Source organism: Heptranchias perlo, chromosome 7 (assembly GCF_035084215.1).
Source record: "Heptranchias perlo isolate sHepPer1 chromosome 7, sHepPer1.hap1, whole genome shotgun sequence".
NCBI classification, from domain to species: Eukaryota; Metazoa; Chordata; class Chondrichthyes; order Hexanchiformes; family Hexanchidae; genus Heptranchias; species Heptranchias perlo.
In genome coordinates, this window is record NC_090331.1 from 32,641,568 (window position 1) to 32,665,370 (window position 23,803).

At 40.9% G+C, this 23,803-nt stretch overlaps 1 protein-coding gene across 1 annotated transcript in view; it reads left to right on the top strand.

Annotated features, from left to right (window-relative positions):
- LOC137323597 (actin-related protein 3) overlaps positions 1-23,601 on the top strand; it is a 67,171-nt gene extending 43,570 nt beyond the window's left edge. Inside the window, exons 7-12 of the mRNA XM_067987271.1 lie at positions 2,067-2,210; positions 15,705-15,878; positions 15,999-16,091; positions 18,265-18,390; positions 20,919-21,002; positions 22,212-23,601. Of these exons, the coding sequence (XP_067843372.1) occupies positions 2,067-2,210; positions 15,705-15,878; positions 15,999-16,091; positions 18,265-18,390; positions 20,919-21,002; positions 22,212-22,307 (717 nt within the window). The 3' untranslated portion in view covers positions 22,308-23,601. The remainder of the gene's footprint in view (positions 1-2,066; positions 2,211-15,704; positions 15,879-15,998; positions 16,092-18,264; positions 18,391-20,918; positions 21,003-22,211) is intronic.
- The last annotated feature ends 202 nt before the right edge of the window (positions 23,602-23,803 follow it).

A 23,803-nucleotide genomic window follows, 5' to 3' on the forward strand; every position in this document is an offset into this window, starting at 1 on the left:
ACCGCACCCTGGCTTGGCCTCGGACAGGCTGAACTTGATCCTGCGTCTGGATGTTCTCAGTTGCTACAAGTCTGAGAGTGGCAAGCTGTACTAGTCCCAACAACGGAATCAGGTGGCCTGTATCTGGGCCAGGCATCCAGAGATGTGAAGACTTTAGCTGGTGCTGCAGAGGGAGAGAGCAGAGTCAGGCGAGGCGCAGAGAGATTTAGGGCAGAACCATGGGGATTGATCCATGGTAACCACATGATGCATTTACGGTCACATAGTTACCATATACCAATAAGATGTCTGGAAATGGGCATGCATGATAGATACTATATGCCTACAGTAAAAGTAGTATCTAGTGTGTTTGTCAGAACTCACTTGTCAAACATGAATAGTATATTTCATTTTACACATAATTGACTCAAATATCACATTCCTAAAGTAGCAAAATACCACAACTGAATAATCTCTTAAATGGCAATCATTTCCAGCTGCTTTCTATTGACCTTGATTAGCCTGGTCCCTCTGAGGGGAGGAGCTGAGTATTTACATGCAGTTGCCAATTTAAAGACAAACTTCACTGAGCAACAACAATTAACCTCTACTTGACATCAGGGTAAGTCTATTTAAAGCACTTGCCCTAAGGGAGTAGTTAACAGTTTAAAGATCTGATTTCGACTCTACTTCAGTTACAATTTCTGGCCTTAAAGAGACTTCAAACACAGCTCTACCTTAGCAGCAGACATCTTTTCTCTAGGCAATCCCTTTATGCTTATTAGAAAAGGAATATATAGACATAAATAACAACAACAACTTGCATTTACAATAAAGGCATTTACAACTTGCCTTTATTGTAATATGTTGCAAGGCACTTCACAGGAGTGTTATCAAACAAAATTTGACAGAGCCACACTAGGAGACATTAGGATAGGTAGAGAAAGCCATTAAAAAAAGCCAATAGCATTTTCAATTTTATAAATAGCAATGTCGAACACCAGTAAAGAAGTAACAATGAATCTCCACAAAATGGTGGTTAGAATATCATATGCAATTATGGGCATGTGGGCATTAAAGCCATAGAGAGCATTCACCATGATTATGCCAGGGATAGGAGACTACAGTTATGAAGAGAGATTGGAGATACTGAGATTATTTCCACTGTAACAGAGAAGGGAAAGAGGATTTTTAAAAAAAATTGAGGGGTTTTGATAGTGTAACTATGGAAAAATTATTTCCTGTGGCTGGTAAGAAAAAGAAAGACTTGTATTTATATAGCGCCTTTCACAACCTCAGGACGTCTCAAAGTGCTATACAGCCAATGAAGTACTTTTGAAGTGTGGTCCCTGTTGTAATGTAGGAAACATGGCAACCAATTTGAGCACAGCAAGATCCCACAAACAGCAATGTGACAATGGCCAGATAATCTGTTTAAGATTTTGGTTGAGGGAGAAATATCGGCCAGGACACTGGGGAGAACTCCCCTGCTCAGTGATGAGAGGTCATCAATTATCACTAATAAAGTGAAGAGAAAGGCTAGGAAAAATCTCGACATAAAAGGTTGTTGAAGCTTTATCAAAGTAAATGGAGTTGAGGTATAGATCAGCTATGATCTAATCGAATGGCGGAACAGGCTCGAAGGGCTGAATGGCGGAACAGGCTCGAAGGGCTGAATGGCAGAACAGGATTGAGTGGCCTATTCCTTTTCCTATGAGTGGTTGAGATAGTGACGTTTAATGGTAAATTGGATAAATATTTTAAGCAGTGAAAGATGCAAAGCTATGGGGAGTGCGCGGGGCAGTACGATTAGTTTTGGATCGCTCCAGCCAGCGCAGATACAATGAGTCATACGGAACTTTTATAGTTCTGTATTACAAGTTTTACATATAGTATGCATGCACTTCCCGACCATTTAACTTTACTTCCTGTGTCATGATTTTAGTGTAACCATCTATCTCGTCTGGGTAAATGCAGATGTCTACTGAAAGAGTCTTGTGTGGTTTTCAGGTGTTGAGATACCAGCAGGTCCTCAGATGTAGGACTAAAGATCTTCTAACATAGCTTTTTTTTTCCCCCTCTTAAAGGCTGAAGGGTACGTGATTGGTAGCTGCATTAAACACATTCCAATTGCTGGTCGTGATATTACCTACTTCATCCAGCAACTTTTGAGAGATCGAGAGGTGGGGATACCCCCAGAACAGTCCCTGGAAACGGCAAAGGCTGTAAAGGTACAGTACAAATAGTTTTTTTTTTATTCGTTCATGGGATGTGGGCGTCGCTGGCAAGGCCAGCATTTATTGCCCATCCCTAATTGCCCTTGAGAAGGTGGTGGTGAGCCACCTTCTTGAACCGCTGCAGTCCGTGTGGTGAAGGTTCTCCCTGTTAGGAAGGGAGTTTCAGGATTTCGACCCAGCGACGATGAAGGAACGGCAATATATTTCCAAGTCGGAATGGTGTGTGACTTGGAGGGGAACGTGCAGATGGTGGTGTTCCCATGTGCCTGCTGCTCTTGTCCTTCTAGGTGGTAGAGGTCGCGGGTTTGGGAGGTGCTGTCGAAGAAGCCTTGATGAGTTGCTGCAGTGCATCCTGTGGATGGTACACACTGCAGCCACTGTGCACCGGTGGTGAAGGGAGTGAATGTTTAGGGTGGTGGATGGGGTGCCAATCAAGCGGGCTGCTTTGTCCTGGATGGTGTCGAGCTTCTTGAGTGTAGTTGGAGCTGCACTCATCCAGGCAAGTGGAGAGTATTCCATCACACTCCTGACTTGTGCCTTGTAGATGGTGGAAAGGCTTTGGGGAGTCAGGAGGTGAGTCACTCGCCGCAGAATACCCAGCCTCTGACCTGCTCTTGTAGCCACAGTATTTATATGGCTGGTCCAGTTAAGTTTCTGGTCGATGGTGACTCCCAGGATGTTGATGGTGGGGGATTCGGCGATGGTAATGCTGTTGAATGTCATGGGGAGGTGGTTAGACTCTCTCTTGTTGGAGATGGTCATTGCCTGGCACTTGTCTGGCGCGAATGTTACTTGCCACTTATCAGCCCAAGCCTAGATGTTGTCCAGGTCTTGCTGCATGCAGGCTTGGACTGCTTCATTATTTGAGGGGTTGCGAATGGAACTGAACACTGCAATCATCAGCGAACATCCCCATTTCTGACCTTATGATGGAGGGAAGGTCATTGATGAAGCAGCTGAAGATGGTTGGGCCTAGGACACTGCCCTGAGGAACTCCTGCAGCAATGCCCTGGGGCTGAGATGATTGGCCTCCAACAACCACTACCATCTTCCTTTGTGCTAGGTATGACTCCAGTCACTGGAGAGTTTCCCCCCTGATTCCCATTGACTTCAATTTTACTAGGGCTCCTTGGTGCCACACTCTATCAAATGTTGCCTTGATGTCAAGGGCAGTCACTCTCACCTCACCTCTGGAATTCAGCTCTTTTGTCCATGTTTGGACCAAGGTTGTAATGAGGTCTGGAGCAGAGTGGTCCTGGCGGAACCTAAACTGAGCATCGGTGAGCAGGTTATTGGTGAGTAAGTGCCGCTTGATAGCACTGTCGACGACACCTTCCATCACTTTGCTGATGATTGAGCCGGATTGGATTTGTCCTGCTTTTTGTGGACAGAACATACCTGGGCAATTTTCCACATTGTCGGGTAGATGCCAGTGTTGTAGCTGTACTGGAACAGCTTGGCTAAAGGCGCAGCTAGTTCTGGAGCACAAGTCTTCAGTACTATAGCCAGGATGTTGTCGGGGCCCATAGCCTTTGCTGTATCCAGTGCACTCAGACTGATTTTGAACTACCACCAAAACAACAGACTGCCTGCAGATCAGATATTTATAGCTTGGGATAAGTTTGGCTCAATTGGCAGTCCACTTGCCTCAGTCAGGAAGTTGCAGTTCAAACCCTACACGAGCAATGAGTTGAGCACGTATTCTAGGTCGGTACTTCAATATAGTACTGAGTGCTGCATTATCAGATGTACTGTTTTTCGGAAGAGATGTTAAACTGCTGTCTGTCTTCTCAGGTAGATGTAAAAGATCCTATGACACTGTTCAAAAAAAGAGCACAGCATTCTCCTGGTGTCCTCACTTGTTTCTGGGATCTTGTCTACAATTTACCTATCTCAGTGACTGGTTTTAAAGTAATTAATTGATTTGAAACACTTTGGCACATCTTGAGGATGTATAAGGCACTGTATAAATGGAAATTCATTCTGCCTCTTGCAGCTGGTTTTGCATTCTTTTAGCTTGGAGTCTGAGACCCAGCTCCCAATGTTTATGCATTTAAATTCACTGGGTCTACAAACCTCCTGCCAGTCTATGGATGACTGATTTAACCATAAAATACTGGGAGTTGGTACAAGGACACCAGGTTCCGGAAATTCGAATTAAAAGAATATAAAAGCAGCTTTTAATAGTTTATCACTATTGGTCTTGCATTCAGCATTGGCCTTGATGAGCCTAGCTACTCCACAGACGCTGGCCTGGTTCAGAATTAGTGAAAAAGAAATCCAAGACAGGAATAACGGAAAGATTTGGTTGTAAGGGGGAAAGAGAAGGGCCATAAATGCTGATAAATACCTCTAAGAGCATTGCTTCACTTGGAATAGACAGTACTTCTGAATAAAAATGGGTATCAGTCTTTTTAAATAAAAACACTTTCAATTGGAAGTAACTGTACTTGAGTTCAATATGCAGCGTTCAGCAGTTCTGGTCCTAGCACTCACCAGGTTCAAGAAAGCAATATATTTCATATGCTGAATTACAGTATATTAACTTCAGTATAACTGCTCTAAGCTAGCAAGTTTGTTAAAGTCCAATTATACTGTAGCTACTGATGTTGGATCAGTAGCCCCAGTATACATTAGACAGTTGACAGTGCCTAGTTTGTACTGCCTGACTGCAGGTTAGATTGTCAGACCAGAAGGGCTTCGCTCCATTAAATTTTAAATGTTTTCAGAGCATAGCTGACAGTTACCGCTCTCTATACATTTAAAGAGACTCTGGGTAGGTTTCTAATGCAACAGGGACATCTGATATGACCCTTGAGCACTTTGTACACCTGCTTAACTACACTGCAGTTAAACTGCATGCAGTGTCGAACCCAAACAGTGAGAACTACCTCCTCCAGTGAGTCTCTCACTACCTCCCTCCAAAGCCAGTTCAGGACCCAACTTCAAAGTTATACAGTAACTTTGCAGCAACATGTACCAGTTGCAAGCTGAGGAGCAAGCCTCCAACTTTACCAATCTCTAGACACTTGCTAAAAGAATAAGTGTCAGCACGATCACGGTCAGAAATGCTTCTGATCTGCAGTCATGGTCATCACCAATTGGTTTTTTACATAGAATGTACAGTATAGAAACAGGCCATTCGGTCCAACAGGTCCATTCCAGTGTTTATGCTCCACAAGAGTCTCCTCCCTCCCGACTTCATCTAATCCTCTCAGCGCACCCTTCTTCCTTTCTCCCTCATGTGTTGACCTAGCTTCCTCTTAAATGTATCTATGCTGGTCACCTCAACTACTCCTTGTGGTAGCGAGTTCCACATTCTAACCACTCTCTGGGTAAAGGAGTTTCTCCTGAATTCCCTATTTGATTTCTCAGTGACTATCTTATATTTATGTCTCCTAGTTCTGGTCTCCCCTACAAGTAGAAACATCTTCTCTACGTCTACCCTATTAAACCCTTTCATAATTTTAAAGATCTCGATACGGTCACCCCTTGGTCTTTTCTAGAGAAAAGAGCCCCACCCTGCTCAATCTTTCCTGAGAGGTATAACCTCTCAGTTCTGGTATCATAATAAATCTGTTTTGCACCTTCTCCAGTGCCTGTATCATAGAACATAAGAATTAGGAGCAGGAGTAGGCCATACGGTCCCTCGAGCCTGCTCCGCCATTCAGTAAGATCATGGCTGATCTTTGACCTCAACTCCACTTTTCTACCCGATCCCATATCCCTTGATTCTGCTAGCGTCCAAAAATCTATCGATCTCAGACATTATATCCATTTAATAATATGGAGACCAGAACTGTTCACAGTACTCCGAGTGTGGTCTAACCAAGGTTCTTTACAAGTTTAACATAACTTCTCAGCTTTTCAATTCTATCCCTCTAGAAATTAACCACAGTGCTTGGTTTGCTTTTTTTATGGCCTTATTAACCTGTGTCTCTACTTTGTGATTTGTGTATCTGTACCCCCACATTCTTCCGCTCCTCTACCCCATTTAGATTCTTATTATCCAAGCAGTATGTAGCCCCTATATTCTTCTTGCCTCACACTTATCTATATTGAAATTTGTTTGCCAATTACACGCCCATTCTACTTTATTAATGTCTTCCTGTATTTTGTCGCAGTCCTCCTCGGTGTTAACTGTAACTCCCAATTTGGTGTCGTCTGCAAATTTTGAAATTGTACTTTCGATTCCCGAGTCCAAATCATTTATTAAAATGGTGAACAGTGGCCCAGCACTGATGCTTGTGGAACACCACGTCCCACCTTTTGCCAGTCTGAATAGCTATCTTAAATCCAACTGTTTTCTGTTTTGTAACCAGCTTGCTATCCATTCTACTACTTGTCCCTGACTCCACATGCTCTGACTTTAGTCATGAGTCTACTATGCGGTACCTTATCGAAGGCCTTTATATCCATTTATATGCATTACCCTTGTCTCCTGTTTCTGTTACTTCAAATAGTTCAATTTTTAAAAAATTCGTTCATGGGATGTGGGCGTCGCTGACGAGGCCAGCATTTATTGCCCATCCCTAATTGCCCTTGAGAAGGTGGTGGTGAGCCGCCTTCTTGAACCGCTGCAGTCCGTGTGGTGAAGGTTCTTCCACAATGTTAATTGTAAACGATTTTACAACACCAAGTTATAGTCCAGCAATTTTATTTTAAATTCACAAGCTTTCGGAGGCTTCCTCCTTCCTCAGGTGAACGTTGTTGGAAATGAAATCCTCGAAATGAAATCGCATTTATAAATCACAGAACAATGCTTGGTGATTACAGACAGTTTTTTCAACTGCCCGTTGCCAAGGCAATCAGTGTGCAGACAGACAGATGTTACCTGCAAGGTCTCCGAATATACAAATCACCAAAAAAAACCAAAAAAAAAGAGATCGAGAGGTAGAAACAGAAAAGACAGCAACTGACCCGTTATATTAAAAACAGATAACATTTGTTCGCTGGTGGGGTAACGTGTAGCGTGACATGAACCCAAGATCCCGGTTGAGGCCGTCCTCGTGGGTGCGGAACTTGGCTATCAATTTCTGCTCGACGATTTTGCGTTGTCGTGTGTCTCGAAGGCCGCCTTGGAGTACGCTTACCCGAAGGTCGGTGGCTGAATGTCCTTGACTGCTGAAGTGTTCCCCGACTGGGAGGGAACCCTCCTGTTTGGTGATTGTTGCGCGGTGTCCGTTCATCCGTTGTCGCAGCGTCTGCATGGTCTCGCCAATGTACCATGCTCTGGGGCATCCTTTCCTGCAACGTATGAGGTAGACAACGTTGGCCGAGTCACAGGAGTATGAACCATGCACCTGGTGGGTGGTGTCCTCTCGTGTGATGGTGGTATCTGTGTCGATGATCTGGCATGTCTTGCAGAGGTTACCGTGGCAGGGTTGTGTGGTGTCGTGGACGCTGTTCTCTTGAAAGCTAGGTAATTTGCTGCGAACGATGGTCTGTTTGAGGTTGGGTGGCTGTTTAAAGGCGAGTAGTGGAGGTGTGGGGATGGCCATAGCGAGGTGTTCGTCGTCATTGATGACATGTTGAAGGCTGCGGGGAGAGCATGGCGTAGTTTCTCCGCTCCGGGGAAGTGCTGGACGACAAAGGGTACTCTGTTGGTTGCGTCCCGTGTTAGTCTCCTGAGGAGGTCTATGCGATTTTTCGCTGTGGCCCGTCGGAACTGTCGATCGATGAGTCGAGCGTCATATCCCGTTCTTTCAGCGTCTGTAGGTGTCCATCGCGTTCCTCCTCGTCTGAGCAGACCCTGTGTATTCACAGGGCCTGCCCATAGGGGATGGCCTCTTTGACGTGGTTGGGGTGGAAGCTGGAAAAGTGGAGTATCGTGAGGTTGTCCGTGGGCTTGCGGTAGAGCGAGGTGCTGAGGTGCCCGTCTTTGATGGAGATTCGTGTGTCCAAGAAAGAAACTGATTCTGAGGAGTAGTCCATGGTGAGCTTGATGGTGGGATGGAACTTGTTGATGTTATCGTGTAGTCTCTTTAGTGATTCCTTGCCGTGGGTCCATAGAAAGAAAATGTCGTCGATGTATCTGGTGTATAGTGTTGGTTGGATGTCCTGTGCAGTGAAGAAGTCCCGCTCGAACTTGTGCATGAAAATGTTGGCATATTGGGGTGCGAATTTGGTCCCCATGGCTGTTCCGTGTGTTTGGGTAAAGAACTGGTTATCGAAGGTGAAGACATTGTGATCCAGGATGAAGCGGATGAGTTGTAGGATGGCGTCTGGAGATTGGCTGTTGGTGTTGAGTATTGATGCTGTCGCAGTGATGCCGTCATCGTGGGGGATACTGGTGTAGAGAGGGGATACTGGTGTTAGGTAGGGAGTTCCAGGATTTTGACCCAGTGACGATGAAGGAACGGCGATATATTTCCAAATCGGGATGGTGTGTGACTTGGAGGGGAACGTGCAGGTGGTGGTGTTCCCATGTGCCTGCTGCTCTTGTCCTTCTAGGTGGTAGAGGTCGCGGGTTTGGGAGGTGCTGTCGAAGAAGCCTTGGCGAGTTGCTGCAGTGCACCCTGTGGATGGTACACACTGCAGCCACTGTGCGCCGGTGGTGAAGGGAGTGAATGTTTAGGGTGGTGGATGGGGTGCCAATCAAGCAGGCTGCTTTGTCCTGGATGGTGTCGAGCTTCTTGAGTGTTGTTGGAGCTGCACTTATCCAGGCAAGTGGAGAGTATTCCATCACACTCCTGACTTGTGCCTTGTAGATGGTGGAAAGGCTTTGGGGAGTCGGGAGGTGAGTCACTTGCTGCAGAATATCCTGCATCTGACCTGCTCTTGTAGCCACAGTATTTATATGGCTGGTCCAGTTAAGTTTCTGGTTGATGGTGGGGGATTCGGCAATGGTAATGCTGTTGAATGTCAAGGGGAGGTGGTTGGACACTCTCTTGTTGGAGATAGTCATTGCCTGGCACTTGTCTGGCGTGAATGTTATTTGCCACTTATCAGCCCAAGCCTAGATGTTGTCCAGGTCTTGCTGCATGTGGGCACGGACTGTTTCATTATCTGAGGCGTTGCGAATGGAACAGAACACTGTGCAATCATCAGCGAACATCCCCATTTATGATGGAGGGAAGGTCATTGATGAAGCAGCTGAAGATGGTTGGGCCAAAGACACTGCCCTGAGGAACTCCTGCAGCAATGTCCTGGGGCTGAGATGATTGGCCTCCAACAACCACTACCATCTTCCTTTGTGCTAGGTATGACTCCAGCCACTGGAGAGTTTTCCCCCTGATTCCCATTGACTTCAATTTTACTAGGGCTCCTTGGTGCCACACTCAGTCAAATGCTGCCTTGATGTCAAAGGCAGTCACTCTCACCTCACCTCTGGAATTCAGCTCTTTTGTCCATGTTTGGACCAAGGCTGTAATGAGGTCTGGAGCCAAGTGGTCCTGGCGGAACCCAAACTGAGCATTGGTGAGCAGGTTATTGGTGAGTAAGTGCCGCTTGATCGCACTGTCGACGACACCTTCCATCACTTTGATTGAGAGTAGACTGATGGGGCGGTAATTGGCCGGATTAGATTTGTCCTGCTATTTGTGGACAGGACATACGTGGGCATTTTTCCACATTGTCGGTAGATGCCAGTGTTGTAGCTGTACTGGAACATCTTGGCTAGAGGCGCAGCTGATTCTGGAGCACAAGTCTTCAACACTACAGCTGGGATGTTGGGGGCCCATAGCCTTTGCTGTATCCAGTGCACTCAGCCATTTCTTGATATCACGTGGAGTGAATCGAATTGGCTGAAGACTGGCTTCTGTGTTGGTGGGGATATCGGGAGGAGGCCGAGATGAGTCATCCACTCAGCACTTCTGGCTGAAGATGTTTGTAAACGCTTCAGCCTTGTCTTTTGCACTCACGTGCTGGACTCTGCCATCATTGAGGATGGGGATGTTTACAGAGCCTCCTCCTCCCGTAAGTTGTTTAATTGTCCACCACCATTCATGACTGGATGTGGCAGGTCTGCAGAGCTTTGATCTGATCCATTGGTTGTGGAATCGCCTTGCTCTGTCTATAGCATGTTGCTTCCGCTATTTAGCATGCATGTAGTCCTGAGTTGTAGCTTCACCAGGATGGCACCTCATTTTGAGGTACACCTGGTGCTGCTCCTGACATGCTCTTCTACACTCCTCATTGAACCAGGGTTGATCCCCTGGCTTGTTAGTCATGGTAGTGAGGAATATGCCGGGCCATGAGGTTACAGATTGTGCTTGAATACAATTCTGCTGCTGCTGATGGCCTACAGCGCCTCATGGATGCCCAGTTTTGAGCTGCTCGATCTGTTCTGAATCTATCCCATTTAGCACGGTGATTGTGCCACACAACACATTGGATGGTGTCCTCCGTGCGGAGATGGGACTTCGTCTCCACGAGGACTGTCTGGTGATCACTCCTACCAATACAGTCATGGACAGATGCATTTGCGACAGGTAGATTGGTGAGGATGAGGTCAAGTAGGTTTTTTCCTCGTGTTAGTTTGCTCACCACTTGCCGCAGGCCCAGTCTGGCAGCTATGTCCTTCAGGACTCGGCCAGCTCGGTCAGTAGTCGTGCTGCCGAGCCACTCTTGGTGATGGACATTGAAGTCCCCCACCCAGAGTACATTCTGTGCCCGTGCTACCCTCAGTGCTTCCTCCAAGTGGTGCTCAACATGCAGGAGGACTAATTCATCAGCTGAGGGAGGACGGTAGGTGGTAATCAGCAGGAGGTTTCCTTGCCCATGTTTGACCTGATGCCATGAGATTTTTTGGGGTCCAGAGTCAATGTTGAGGACTCCCAGGGCCACTCCCTCCTGACTGTATATCACTGTATCGCCACCTCTGGTCAGTCTGTCCTGCCAGTGGGACAGGACATACCCAGGGATGGTGATGGAAGAGTCTGGGATGTTGGCTGAAAGGTATGATTCTGTGAGTATGGCTATGTCAGGCTGTGGCTTGACTAGTCTGTGGGACAGCTCTCCCAATTTTGGCACAAGTCCCCAAATGTTAGTGAGGAGGACTTTGCAGGGTCGACTGGGCTTGGTTTGCCTTTGTCGTGTCTGGTGCCGGGTGGTCCGTCCGGTTTTATTCTTATGACTTTTTTTAGCGAGATTTTGCAACTGAGTGGCTTGCTAGGCCATTTCAGAGGGCAATTAAGAATCAACTACGTTGCTGTGGCTCTGGAGTCACATATCGGCCAGACCGGGTAAGGACGGCAGGTTTCCTTCCCTAAAGGACATTAGTGAACAGATGGGTTTTTACGACAATCCGGTAGTTTCGTGGCCATCATTACTGATACTAGTATTTTAGTTCCAGATTTTATTTAATTAATTGAATTTAAATTCCCCAGCTGCAGTGGCGGGATTTGAACTCATGACTCTGGATTATTAGTCCAGGCCTCTGGATTACTAGTCCAATAACATAACCACTGTGCTACCGTACCCTGTCTCATGTTGGTCAAGCATGACCTTCTGTTTTGGAATCTTTGCTGTCTGTCTTATAATTTCAGTTTCTAGATGTTTTTCTATTACATCTTTGAGTATTGATTCCATTATCTTTCCTACCACCGATGTTAAGCTAATTGGTCTATAGTTCCCTGAACTGGTTCTATCGTTCTTTTTAAATATTGGAATCACATTATCTATCCGCCTGTCCTCTGGCACTAGTCCCTTTTCTAATGAATTTTTATATATATGTAATAATACCTCTGCTATCTCTTCCCTGACTTATTTTAATATGCGCGGATACAATCCATCTGGACATGAGGTTTTTATCCTCTTTAAGTTTGATTAGTTTATCCATTATCTCCCCCTTTCTATCTTAAATGTCTTTATTTTTTTTAATATCTTCTAATGTCATGCCCACCATGTTAGTCTCCCTGGTAAGTACTGAGGCAAAGTAATTATTTCATATTTCTGCCATTTCGTTGTCATTACCCTTGAGTTAATCGTGTATATCCCTTAGTCGTCTTATCCCTATCCTAATTTTTCTTATTTGTGTCTGTGGAATACTTTACTATTTTTTATATTCCTTGATAATTTCTTAGTTTCTCTTTGCCTTCGTAATTGTTTTTTAATTTCTTTCCTAACCTTTTTGTTTTCCCCTTTGTCATCCTTTTCTTTGTCTATGTACTCAGAGTATGCCTTTTTCTTTAATTTCAATTTTGCCCTTATTTCTTTATTTATCCATGGTGTATCATTTCTGGTTAGTTTGTTCTTGCTTTTTAGTGGGATATATTTCTCCTGGACTCTACTGATCACCCTTTTAAATGTTTCTCATTATGGTTCTATTTCTTTGTTTTATCAGTAAATTTTTCCAGTTTATTTTGCCTAGTTCCATTCTCATCCCCTGAAAATCAACTTTTTTCCAATTTATTACTTTGGTCTTTATCTTATGTCCTTCTCAATCTTTATCTTAAACCTAGTTATGTTGTGATCACTATTGCCTGATGTTCCACCATGCTTATTCTCTGATCTGTTCTGGTTCGTTTCCCAATACTAGATCCAGCAGTTTTCATCAAGTAGCTGGGAGAAGATATACTGTCCATTCTCTCAATAGATCTCCCAATACAGAAGGTCTAAGTGTCTGGCAGATTTAGTGCCCTAGGTTTATCAAAATGATTGTGTATTGACTATTGTACTGCAAATCAAGTTACTCAAACATGGTCTTTTAAAGTGAGGAAGTAGAGGAACTATCGGATTTACCAGAAATAACAGTGTAAATTTAAGTCCATTCCTAATCGGGCATTGCTAGACCAATCTAATCCCAAGACATCAAGATCCCTCACATCCCATTTCTCATCCTCTTTCTGTAGCTATAAACCCAAACCACAACAGCGAACAGAATGGCTGAGAAGTTCCTTCATATAGTTTATGGATACTATGAGTAGCAGACTCACATGCATAATTTTATATGCAGTATTCTGATATTGTAATTAATTAGTTTTGTGGTCTCTTGGGTAAAGAACAAATAAATCATGCAGCTTTATGTAAAGAACAGGATGGAAAAGTCATGGAAGACTTCATGATGTTCCCAGCTAAAACTTGTTCTAAGCCTACATTGCCTTTGGGATTCTCTGGGAATCTGGGCATCCTTTAAGCAGTATGTGGTATTACCCAATTTCTTCATTGCCTTTCCCTCAACTGCACCTTGGGGATAGGTCAAAGGACCAGGATTACACCAGCTTGCCAAGGCCAACTATTGTTGAACTGGTGGGTACTGGGTAAGCATCCAAAAGGCAGTAATACAAGTCAGTGTACAAGGATGAATTGGAACACAGGCATTTGTTTTCTAACAGCCATTTGCCTTCACGGAAAAGAAAATATTGGGAGGACTCTGTACCATCAACAAGCACACAGCTTGAAACCAGCACCCAACACAAGATTTTATAAGTTTACTCTAGGGTGAACAGTTATGCCAGTTTTTTCAATTGTTGATACATTAATGAACTAACCTGAGATTGATTATTGGAGCAAGCATTTGCCCACTCCTCACTGGGTACAGTTGGCCGAGGGGCCACTACTACTCTGACAATCTATACATCGTCACCTCTTAGATTTTTGTTGTAAGTAAATGAGCTTTATTAGAACTATTAACTTTCAATTAACAGCAGTAAAGTAAGCATTAGTACTAGAGAATAGTTTTGGACTCTCAATTTATATTCACACATTGTTGGTTAATTTGAATTCTTTTCAAGCAAAAAGCACTTCCTGTGCAATTTTATTTTAATTCAAACTATTGGATTTGATTTCCTCCAACACCCCCCCCCCCCCCCCCGTGTTTTTTTTAAATGATTAAATTAACAGGAATTGTCTGTAAATACTAACTGCTTTTTGGAATGCTGTACCGGGTTATTGCCCAGAAGCTTACAAAAGTGCTAAGTGCAAATATATCCTGAACTTCAATGTACCGATAGCGTAGTAATGTATATGCTATACACCGGTTAGCATTATGGTGATACATAATATATGTCGTTTATTTTAACATGTTAAAAAGTCAGCAGTATTTAGTTACACTTGCAATTACCTGTTTGCTCTGAAAATCTGCTGAAAGCTGTAACTCTTCATTGCTTCCGCAGGCAGCAGCAATATATTTTCATTTTTCAAGCAAACTTTAAAGATAATGTATTTTTCACACAATACACTATACAGTCTCTGCAGTCAAGTACATTAGCCTTGATTTCATTGCATCACAGTTTGATTAATAATCCATTTAGATGACTAATGGATAAAGAGCACCTTTCTAAATGTAAACCACAGGTACTGATTACCTGCAAAGTGTTTTATGTTGTACTGGATTGCACATATGTTATCATTACATAAGTAATACATAATTCCTGCAGAATTGCATTATTGGCACCTGTATGTTTGACAAAATGAGCGTACTGATATGCAGCTGTCAGTCTAATATACTTGGAATATTGTAATTTTTAATTTCAGTCTGTAATAGTTGGGAGATTTGAACAACTGACTGAGATCAATTAACTTCAACATTAGGTGGTGCTTTTGGATGGTATGTGTGCCCAAGCAAACTGGGCTGAACAATCGGAATTCAGCTGCCCTCATTATTGAATGGGAAGAAATTGTTGCTGCACTAAATATGTTTGCATACATAAAACTGAAATTTTGGAGAGCTCACTTTTTAAAAAAAAAACTCTTTTAGGAAATCTTTATACAAAATTAGTTTGTGTTTTAGGATGAAATTGCAAGCTTGTTTCCAATTCTGTTTTGCTATGTTTAAAAAAAATAACTATTTTGGACAATGAGACGGTTATATTTCTTTTTCTTCCTCTCCCATTCTCCTGAGGGCAGTGATTTGAGCTGGGATATGATTCCTAGATCCCTTGCAGTTGTCCTGATATTTTAATCCAAGTGGCTATTCTTTGTGAGCCTAGGTGGTGAGTTTTTGCAAACTATTGTAAGGCATCAAATCCAAAGCTGAAGCTTTCCTCACCCAACATCCACACATGCACTTTCACTGAATAATGAAGATTGGGAGTCACTTTTTTTTTTCCCTCCTTTACTTAGCCAAGGGTCACTGAGGCCAATTTTAGCAATCCTACTCCCACCCTGGCTGAGATCAACTAACTCAGTCCAGAGCTTGAATCTGAACTCGGACTTTTGTGGTAGGTCCATACCACACCATGGGATGCATTGATCCATTGAGCCGTCAAGAGTGGATAAGTCTGCATTTCTTGAGGTGTGAGCAATCTCAGAATTATTTCAAATTAAGCACCCTTATTTGTATCGCAAACTGAATATTGCAATGCAAAGTACTGCTATGTTTTATTTAAAATTATATTGGAATACTTATGGTAAAGATTTGTATTTTTAACTGGCATTTATATTTAGCAATTTCCAATGGTTAAAACGATAATACGCTTACATGTAAAATCTTGAAGACAATTGATAAATAGTTTGTGTTAATTTTATACTGACTGTGTAGTTTTAAGTGTGTACCTATTTTTGCTTACTTTTGTTTTTTCTGCTTAATGTTTTACTGAACTAAAGGAACGCTTTAGTTATGTCTGCCCAGACTTGGTAAAAGAATTCAGCAAATATGATACAGATGGTACTAAATGGATTAAACAGTACACTGGAGTCAATGCCATCTCCAAGAAAGAATTCACCATTGATGTAGGCTATGAGCGATTTTTGGGTCCTGAAATTTTCTTTCACCCAGAGGTAACTTTTTTTTTTTGTTTTACATGCTGCATTTTCATTGCAATACTTCAACAATCACAGAATGCATATGAATTCTCCAGGTTGATCACTAATAATGCAGTGCTTTACTTCTCTATCTAGTTTGCAAATCCTGATTTCACACAGCCCATCTCAGAAGTAGTAGATGAAGTCATTCAGAACTGCCCTATTGATGTTAGACGTCCACTTTATAAGGTTAGTGTTCCTAATGTTTGGCATTATTGCTTTGTACGTTTGTACAACAATTTATTTAAAAAGTACTTGGGATAATAACCTTCCTATCCTAACCTTCCCTTCCTACCTTATCTGCAAATTTTACCAATTTGGATTAGGTTTCAGAGTCTGTCATTGCTAGAGATTGTAAATTGCTTGAGATTTTTTGTTTTGAGCCCTTTAAGCCTGTCTAGGACTTCCATGTCAGATATCAGTTATTAATTCTGCCTGGAGTAACTGTTGAGGGCAGAATTAATGTTGCTTATTTATTTTCTTTTGAATACTTGAAGGTAATCATTCAGAATGTTTCCATGCTCATTCTCTGTTTTAAAACCTGTTAGCATCCTCTCTGGCTCTCTAAATACTGAAAGAAGTTTACTATTATACTTTGCATCTGCAGCTATGCTTTTTTCTAGGTCTCTCTTTGCCCTGATCACCCATTAACATGTTTCTTCATGTTCTTATATTAATTTCAGTGAACCCATTCTCCCTGCAGGATTTGTAGAGGTTTTTTCCTTTATTTCATATTTGATTTTGTTAATTCATTTAGGGTCACGGCTATTTAGTTTGAGCTTGCCGATTTTAGTATGTATTTATCCTGCATATTCAACATTATGCCTTCAAAGATGATCAATTTGCTTACTTTCTCTCATTCCTTTAAAATTCGTGCATTTAAATATCTTGCTTCTGGTCGTTTTATTTCTGAATCTGAGATGATGTTGAACTTAATCATTCTGTGGTCACTGTCCTTCAGGGGTGCCATGACATCCAGTTTTTGTACGTTTTCTGAGTCGAGATGAGCACTACACGATGCGGCTATTCTCGCACGCTAGGTCATGAAGCAGTGTATGCATTACGTTTACCAGCTCAGACTCTAGACCACTTGGGTTGACCCAATTTATGTTAGGTTGATTGAAGTCACTCATTAAATAACTTTCCTGTACTTGAGGACCCTTCCTATCTTTACATAGTGAACCACCTTTATTCTTATGCTGACCTGAACATTTATAGCATACCCTCAGTGTTAGCTTGGATTTTTTTCATGTTGTAGATGTCAATCTAGTGCAGTTTGTGGTGTAGTTTTCTGCCTCCCATTGGAACAACTCCCAGGTGTGTCTGATATTTGTGGTCACACCAACTCCTTTTGTGTCCATTCTCTTTTTAAAACATTTTATTCTCCCTGAATGGGTTATTCATTCCTATCCTCTAGAGTTGGCTAAGTTTCTGACATTCCTACTGCTAAGTCACAGCAGGTATGATAATTATAAGGTGCATTAGTAATTGAGATCACCTGCCTTTACAGAAAGAATGTATATCAATAAGAAATAGATAAATATGGCAACAAAAAATTGATTAGAGCAGATATTGTATAAAGGAATGGTGGTGCAGACAAGTGATGCTCCCAATATAAAAGTTTGAGATGTGTAAAAGGAGATTGAAGGATGGAAAATTTGAAAGTTATTTATTTCCTTCCACTAGTTAAGAATTGTTTTTTAACCCTCATCAGGTGTCACATACTGGTCTTACTATTTTGTGTCTGACTCAATTATAATTTTCTGTATCAGACCACAGTTGTTTAAAGATATATCAGCCTTTATTTTCAACATCTTTTCCCTCCTATTTTAGCAACACAGCTTGTCTGTTCCCCACAGTTTCAATTTTTCTGCAGTGCCAATCAGGACTCTTGGTAGTTCTACTTGTATTTCTTTCCCCATTTAAAGTGATGTTTCCTTTCAGATCTCATTCAGCCTTAGTGTTTTTGTTCTATTCAGAGCTCTGAATTTTTCAGATTTTGTATTTTCATTGTACTTAAATGTTCAAGGATTTATCAGGATTTAAATAACAATATCTATTCACAATCCTTTGTATTTCTGTGCTTTATGAATTTTCCATCCTGCTTTCATAATTTTGTAGGAGCTGCTTGAAAATTCTAGTCTCAATTTTTAAGTGTACATTTTTTTATTTTAGCGTGTCTGGGAAAAAAAAATCTCTCCACCACTGATGGCACAGAATTGCTTTGTAGTAAAATTGACAATTTGGAGTTCTCCTTTAACATGTCACATCTTGCTATGAACTATAGGAATCATCTGGATAAAAATTCACTGTGCAAAACATTGGACAGTTTTTGGCTGAAGAAATGGGCTTTGTCTTTCAGAACGTTGTCCTCTCAGGTGGCTCAACCATGTTTAGAGATTTTGGACGTCGTTTACAACGAGACTTAAAGAGGACAGTAGATGCCAGGCTTAAGCTCAGTGAAGAATTGAGTGGCGGAAAACTAAAGGTTCGTTGTACTTTTGATAAGTTGAGTCAAAATGGAATATCGAAAATATAGTCCAAAAATAAATATATTCGCTCTTCAACTTGCCAAGTTTTGTCAGAAATCAAAAATTTATTTTGAAGGGAAAACGTTTTTTAAAATTTGTCTGCTTTTCACGCTTCCCATTAGCATTCTGATTAGCAGGCTGTACTGCACAGAGCAATACAGTACTATACAGAGCAATCAAATTAAATTCACTTCATCAAAGCTTCCATTTGAATATTTTAAAAACTAAATTGAAACAGCAAATATTGCTCCAGCTACTTATTTTGCCAAGTAGTATTGATTCCAACAGAAACAATTGTGGTAGCCCACAGCCTTAATTCCATCAGTTAATGCTTTTTTGATAGAGATTATCTCAAGACTCAAAAGAAAAATAAATGGCAGCAAAGCATTGCATTATTGATGAGATCATCTACAGAGTTTACAATTCAACTAAATGAATAGGGTTCAAATTAGAGTTAAGTTGAAATAGAGACTGATTTTTTTTTTTGTTTTAATGTCAATCTGGCTGAGCTAATACACTTGTGTAGCTAGTTAATGCTGTATCTGGAAAAAAGATCTTGGAAATGTGCTTTTTCCCCCAGAAATTAAAGTAACCACGCATCATCTAGAGTAAAAATTAGCTTTATTTTAATATATTAATGTATTTTCATTCATGCTCTCATCATTGGAAGCAGTGTTTGAGTGTCCTGTATTGGTTTCTGTATCAGCCTGGCTCAGTTGGTAGCGTACTCTCCTCTGAATCAGCAGGTATGGGTTCAAGCTCCATTTCAGACTTAGGCATGTAGTCTGCTGACACTTCAATGCAGTACTCAGGGAATGCTGCATTGTCAGAGGTGCTGTCTTTCAGATGGGATGTTAAACCAAGGCTCTACCTCCCTGTTCTACTGGACATAAGGTCCCATGGTGCTATTCAAAGAAGAGCAAAGGATACCAGTTATATAAAATAGGACTGTAAGTCTAGTATGAATCAAACATTCCATCCTCTTTTAATAAAGGCAAGAAAATGACCATCACTGTGTCACTTTATTAAGAGGACTGAATGTTTGATTCATACTAGACCTACAGTATTGAACAATTTAATATACAAGGAGAAATTCAAAATAACCTTACTGTGCATCACTCAAACGAAGAATCCGAGACAGCTGTAGATTTCAAAATTTCAGTTTTATTTCTGACTGGGAGCACCCAAGACCAGTGTAGGAAAGTAAACTACCAATTCAAAATACTCCCATTTGACTAGAATTTAGCAATCAGATTTATGGATTGCTTGTCTGTGGTGGCATATTTCCTTCAACTACAGCACCGTCATGATTTCTCTTTGGAGAATTATTTTATGACTTGTATCTCTGATTCTGCAAAGACTGCAGTCACTCAGATTGTGAATGAGTTGTGTCCAGCTGTGACTTCACATTTGTTCAACAACCAACTTATGGTATCGGGAATACTCCTAAGTGTTTGTCTTCAAGCAACTCCAGATGAAGTCGTCTTGCCAGTCATGCCTGTTTTTTTTTTAAAAAACAGGTTTTTGGTTGCTATTTTTGTTGTATTCCTCAAGATTCTTCATGACACCATTGCAATTAAACTACGGTGCACGCTGATCCCCGAAACCACTTTCCAATGCTGCAGAAACAGAAGTTTTAATTTGGTTGCTATTAGAAACTGTAGCAATCTCTACATTAGTGATAACTGTTTCTATCATTGACTAGGTTGAATATACAGGAAGTGAAACTGTGAACTAACAGCTCCATGATGTGAAGCTTGTATATGAGAAGGAACTGTTTCATTCCTTAGACATGCACAAAATGTGGATTTGGCATTGATATTGTCTGACCCCAAACCTTTGTGCATAACACTTTTCAAATATGCAAAATATTACAGCAGGCATGAAGTATAATAGACAGTCCATATTGAGGGCGTTAACATAATCTTTGACAGGTACGTTTAACTGGAAGTTAGTCTAATTGCACCCTTCTACTGCATAAAACTGCCAAGTTTTTGCTTCCTGCAGGAGTCAAAAAAAGTCAAATGATTGCCCTTGGCAGACTATTATTTCTTGAAATGGAACAGTCCAGGTTCATGGTATTCTTCCCTATCGCTTTCTTTCTGTTTATAACATCCAATCAGAGATGACATTAATCAATAATCTGGTAGGACCTCATTGGCTGAGGGGAAAATCTGACATTCTGACCTTGAACTGAGTGCTGTTCATGTCATAGCTGTCCAAACTGTTGTGGCAAATGGAGGTCCAGATGTTTTAGTGTGTTCTCCTAGTGAAGCTTCTGGGTTTTGCAAATTCAAAAATAGTCCTGCAATTTCTTGGACAACTGAATTTATAGTTAATATTTTCTTAGTGCTTCTAGATTAGTACATTTGGAGAGATTGATTTCTGCAGCAATAAAATTAGAAATCTCAATTTAACCTTTTGACGTTTGTGTATTTTGAAGTATAATATACAGTTATTTGTTTAGTTATGTTCCTTTTTGTAGCCTAAACCAATTGATGTCCAAGTGATCACACACCACATGCAGAGATATGCCGTTTGGTTTGGAGGGTCTATGCTAGCATCCACCGTGAGTAAACATTTTTAAAAATTTCTGTTTATATATGTGTGTGTGTATATATAGTATATCTGAGTAGGTACAGCACAGGAGGAGGCCATTCGGCTCATCATGCCTGTGCCGGCTCTTTGAAAGAGCTATCCAATTAGTCCCATTCCCCCCCCCCTCTTTCCCCATAGCCCTGTAATTTTTTTTCTTAAAGTATTATCCAATTCCCTTTTATAAGTTACTATTGAATCTGCTTCCACCACCCTTTAAGGCAGTGCATTCCAGATCATTACAACCCACTGTGTAAAAAAAAATGCTTCCTCATGTAGCCTCTGGCTCTTTTGCCGATCACTTTAAATCTGTGTCCAACGGTTAGCAACCCTTCTGTCACTGGAAACAGTGTACTGTTTGTACGTACACGTGTGTATGTATATGTGTATGTGTGTGTACACACATACTTATTTTGTCATATTTAAAAGATGGCAAAATTGACCATGGTAAGAATTAAAATCCTTCTGCCTTCCAGAATGGCCAGTAGAGCATGTGAACAGATTACATCAAATTTTGTTTCAGCATATGCACCATAGGTTCACGTTTTTTTTAGCCTAAGATTCCACCAACCAAAACTATTATTGTAGATAACTTGTTTTTAAATAAATGAAACATTGCTATATTTTGGTGCACTATTTCAATCAAATATAGAAATAGGCATAAGGAAATATTCTCTTGCTCCTTTTCACAGGTCAAGCTTTTTAATGTTAATTAGGATCACGTGATGTATGTATATAATGGTGCACACATTTATATACATGTAGGTAGAGAAATGTATATGTTTCATGGAGCTGTTTGCAATGAGTCAAAGGATTTGCTGCTTTATAGGGTCAAGAATATTATACAATGTAAACGTAACTATTAATCTGCTGTTAAATTATAAGTGTGCCCCTTTAAGGCTACAGGATGTAATTGTTTTGCATTTTTAAAATGAATGCCCAAATCAGGCTGCAGTTCCGACCACTGTTTTCATGGGGATGTCAATTAAGAAACTCCAAGCTTGCAGTGATACATAAGCTTGCATTAGTCAGTATATGACACCTGGAGTAGTGTTGGAAGGAAGTTTTATAGTTAGCTATACCAGCTTGAAGCATAATTTCATGGAACAAATGTTACTCTACAGGGTTTCAACTATATTTTTCTTTTGAATCTTTAACCTGAGAAAATATTTGTGTCTTATAGCCGGAGTTCTACCAGGTATGCCACACCAAAAAAGATTATGAGGAGATTGGCCCCAGCATTTGTCGCCACAACCCTGTCTTTGGAGTCATGTCTTAAGGCTGATCATAATATTGTAAGGGCTGAGGGGGAGCCTTGCTTTTGGGGGCCTGTTATGTCTGGATGACTGGTGTTGCGTTATTAAAAATGGCTTGACTTTTAAAAACAGATGACCAAACAGTATGTTGCTGACAAATTTAACAATAGAGTGTCTTAAAATGGGGTAAATTGTACTAAGCCAAAATATGAACATAATTTTTTCTTTATATTAAACATTTTGGACTAGTTTGTAAGAAAATTCTATAATGGTTTTAGATCAGATTATGCCCTAAAATAATGCATTTGTTGGTGGGAAATCCAAGACTGATGGGATTTGAAAGAGATTAGGTGGTCAGCTCTACTGTACTTGAATTGTACTCGTGTACAATGCAAGAGCTTGTTTATATTTCATACTGATTTTTTTTTATACATCAGGTGGAGAAAATGAGAAAATTAGGTTATCTATGTTATAAAGTAAAATAATAAATGGCAAGAAAACTAATACTTAGTGAAAGAGTATGTGGGCATACTGGTCAGCAGGAGAAGTACACATCAGTGAACAAATCTCAAGACAAAATAAAATGAGAAAAGTGGATTTCTGAAAACTGATACAATTGCAATTGAGAACTGAACCAGAAATGTACTTAACCTTTAGTTGATGTTGGAGGTTTCTTCTTTTGCCTTACGATGGAATGTTTTGACTGTTAGTGTGGCTTGCTGATATGTCTATCTGAGGCAGGTATAATTAAAATACCAACATTTCACCAAGCTCCACTTGTACAGACTGAAACTTTTCTGGCAGAGGAAGAGGAATTCTAGCACTAACTGTTGGAAGGGGTAAATTATGAATTTTCATTTCTTTCATTTTTTAAATTGGGATTTCTTTGTGTACAGCACTGACTGGTGTGTCTATGCTCTTCTCCTAGAAATATCTTCTCAAAAGCCTAAAAAAATTGTATCTGCATCTAATAGGCTTCAAAACAGTTTGTACAAGTCATGTGACTTTTGCTTATTTGTGACTCCAGTCTGTTCCCAAAAGAATAACAAACTGTATTTCTTAATATCAAACATGACTAACTCCGCAAGTGCTTTGGGAACTAAAGAACTGTTTCTTACTTATTCGAACTAACAGATATCTGCTAGTGCTTTCTGATTACTGAATGCATTTTCTTCTGTTTCTTGCTGCAAAAAAGACTGTTGGACCAGTATTGTAGTTCTAGAGCCTCATTTTGATTTAAACCAAATAATCTAATGATCAAAGTGGTGTATTTAATGCCTTGCACCATTCCAATAAAGGCACAAAATTCTTTTTAAACTTTTTGTTTGTGACTCGTTATTTAAAAATGGAATCCTCTTTACACATGCACCTCTTCAGCTAGGAGAAATAGAAGGCGTTAAAGTGGCTGCTACATTTATGGGGGGATTTTAACTCGGGGGCTCAATATAATCAACCACTGCTGAAAGTGAGGCTTCATTCCTTATGTTCTACAGATGTTTTCATTTGCCCAGATATCTAG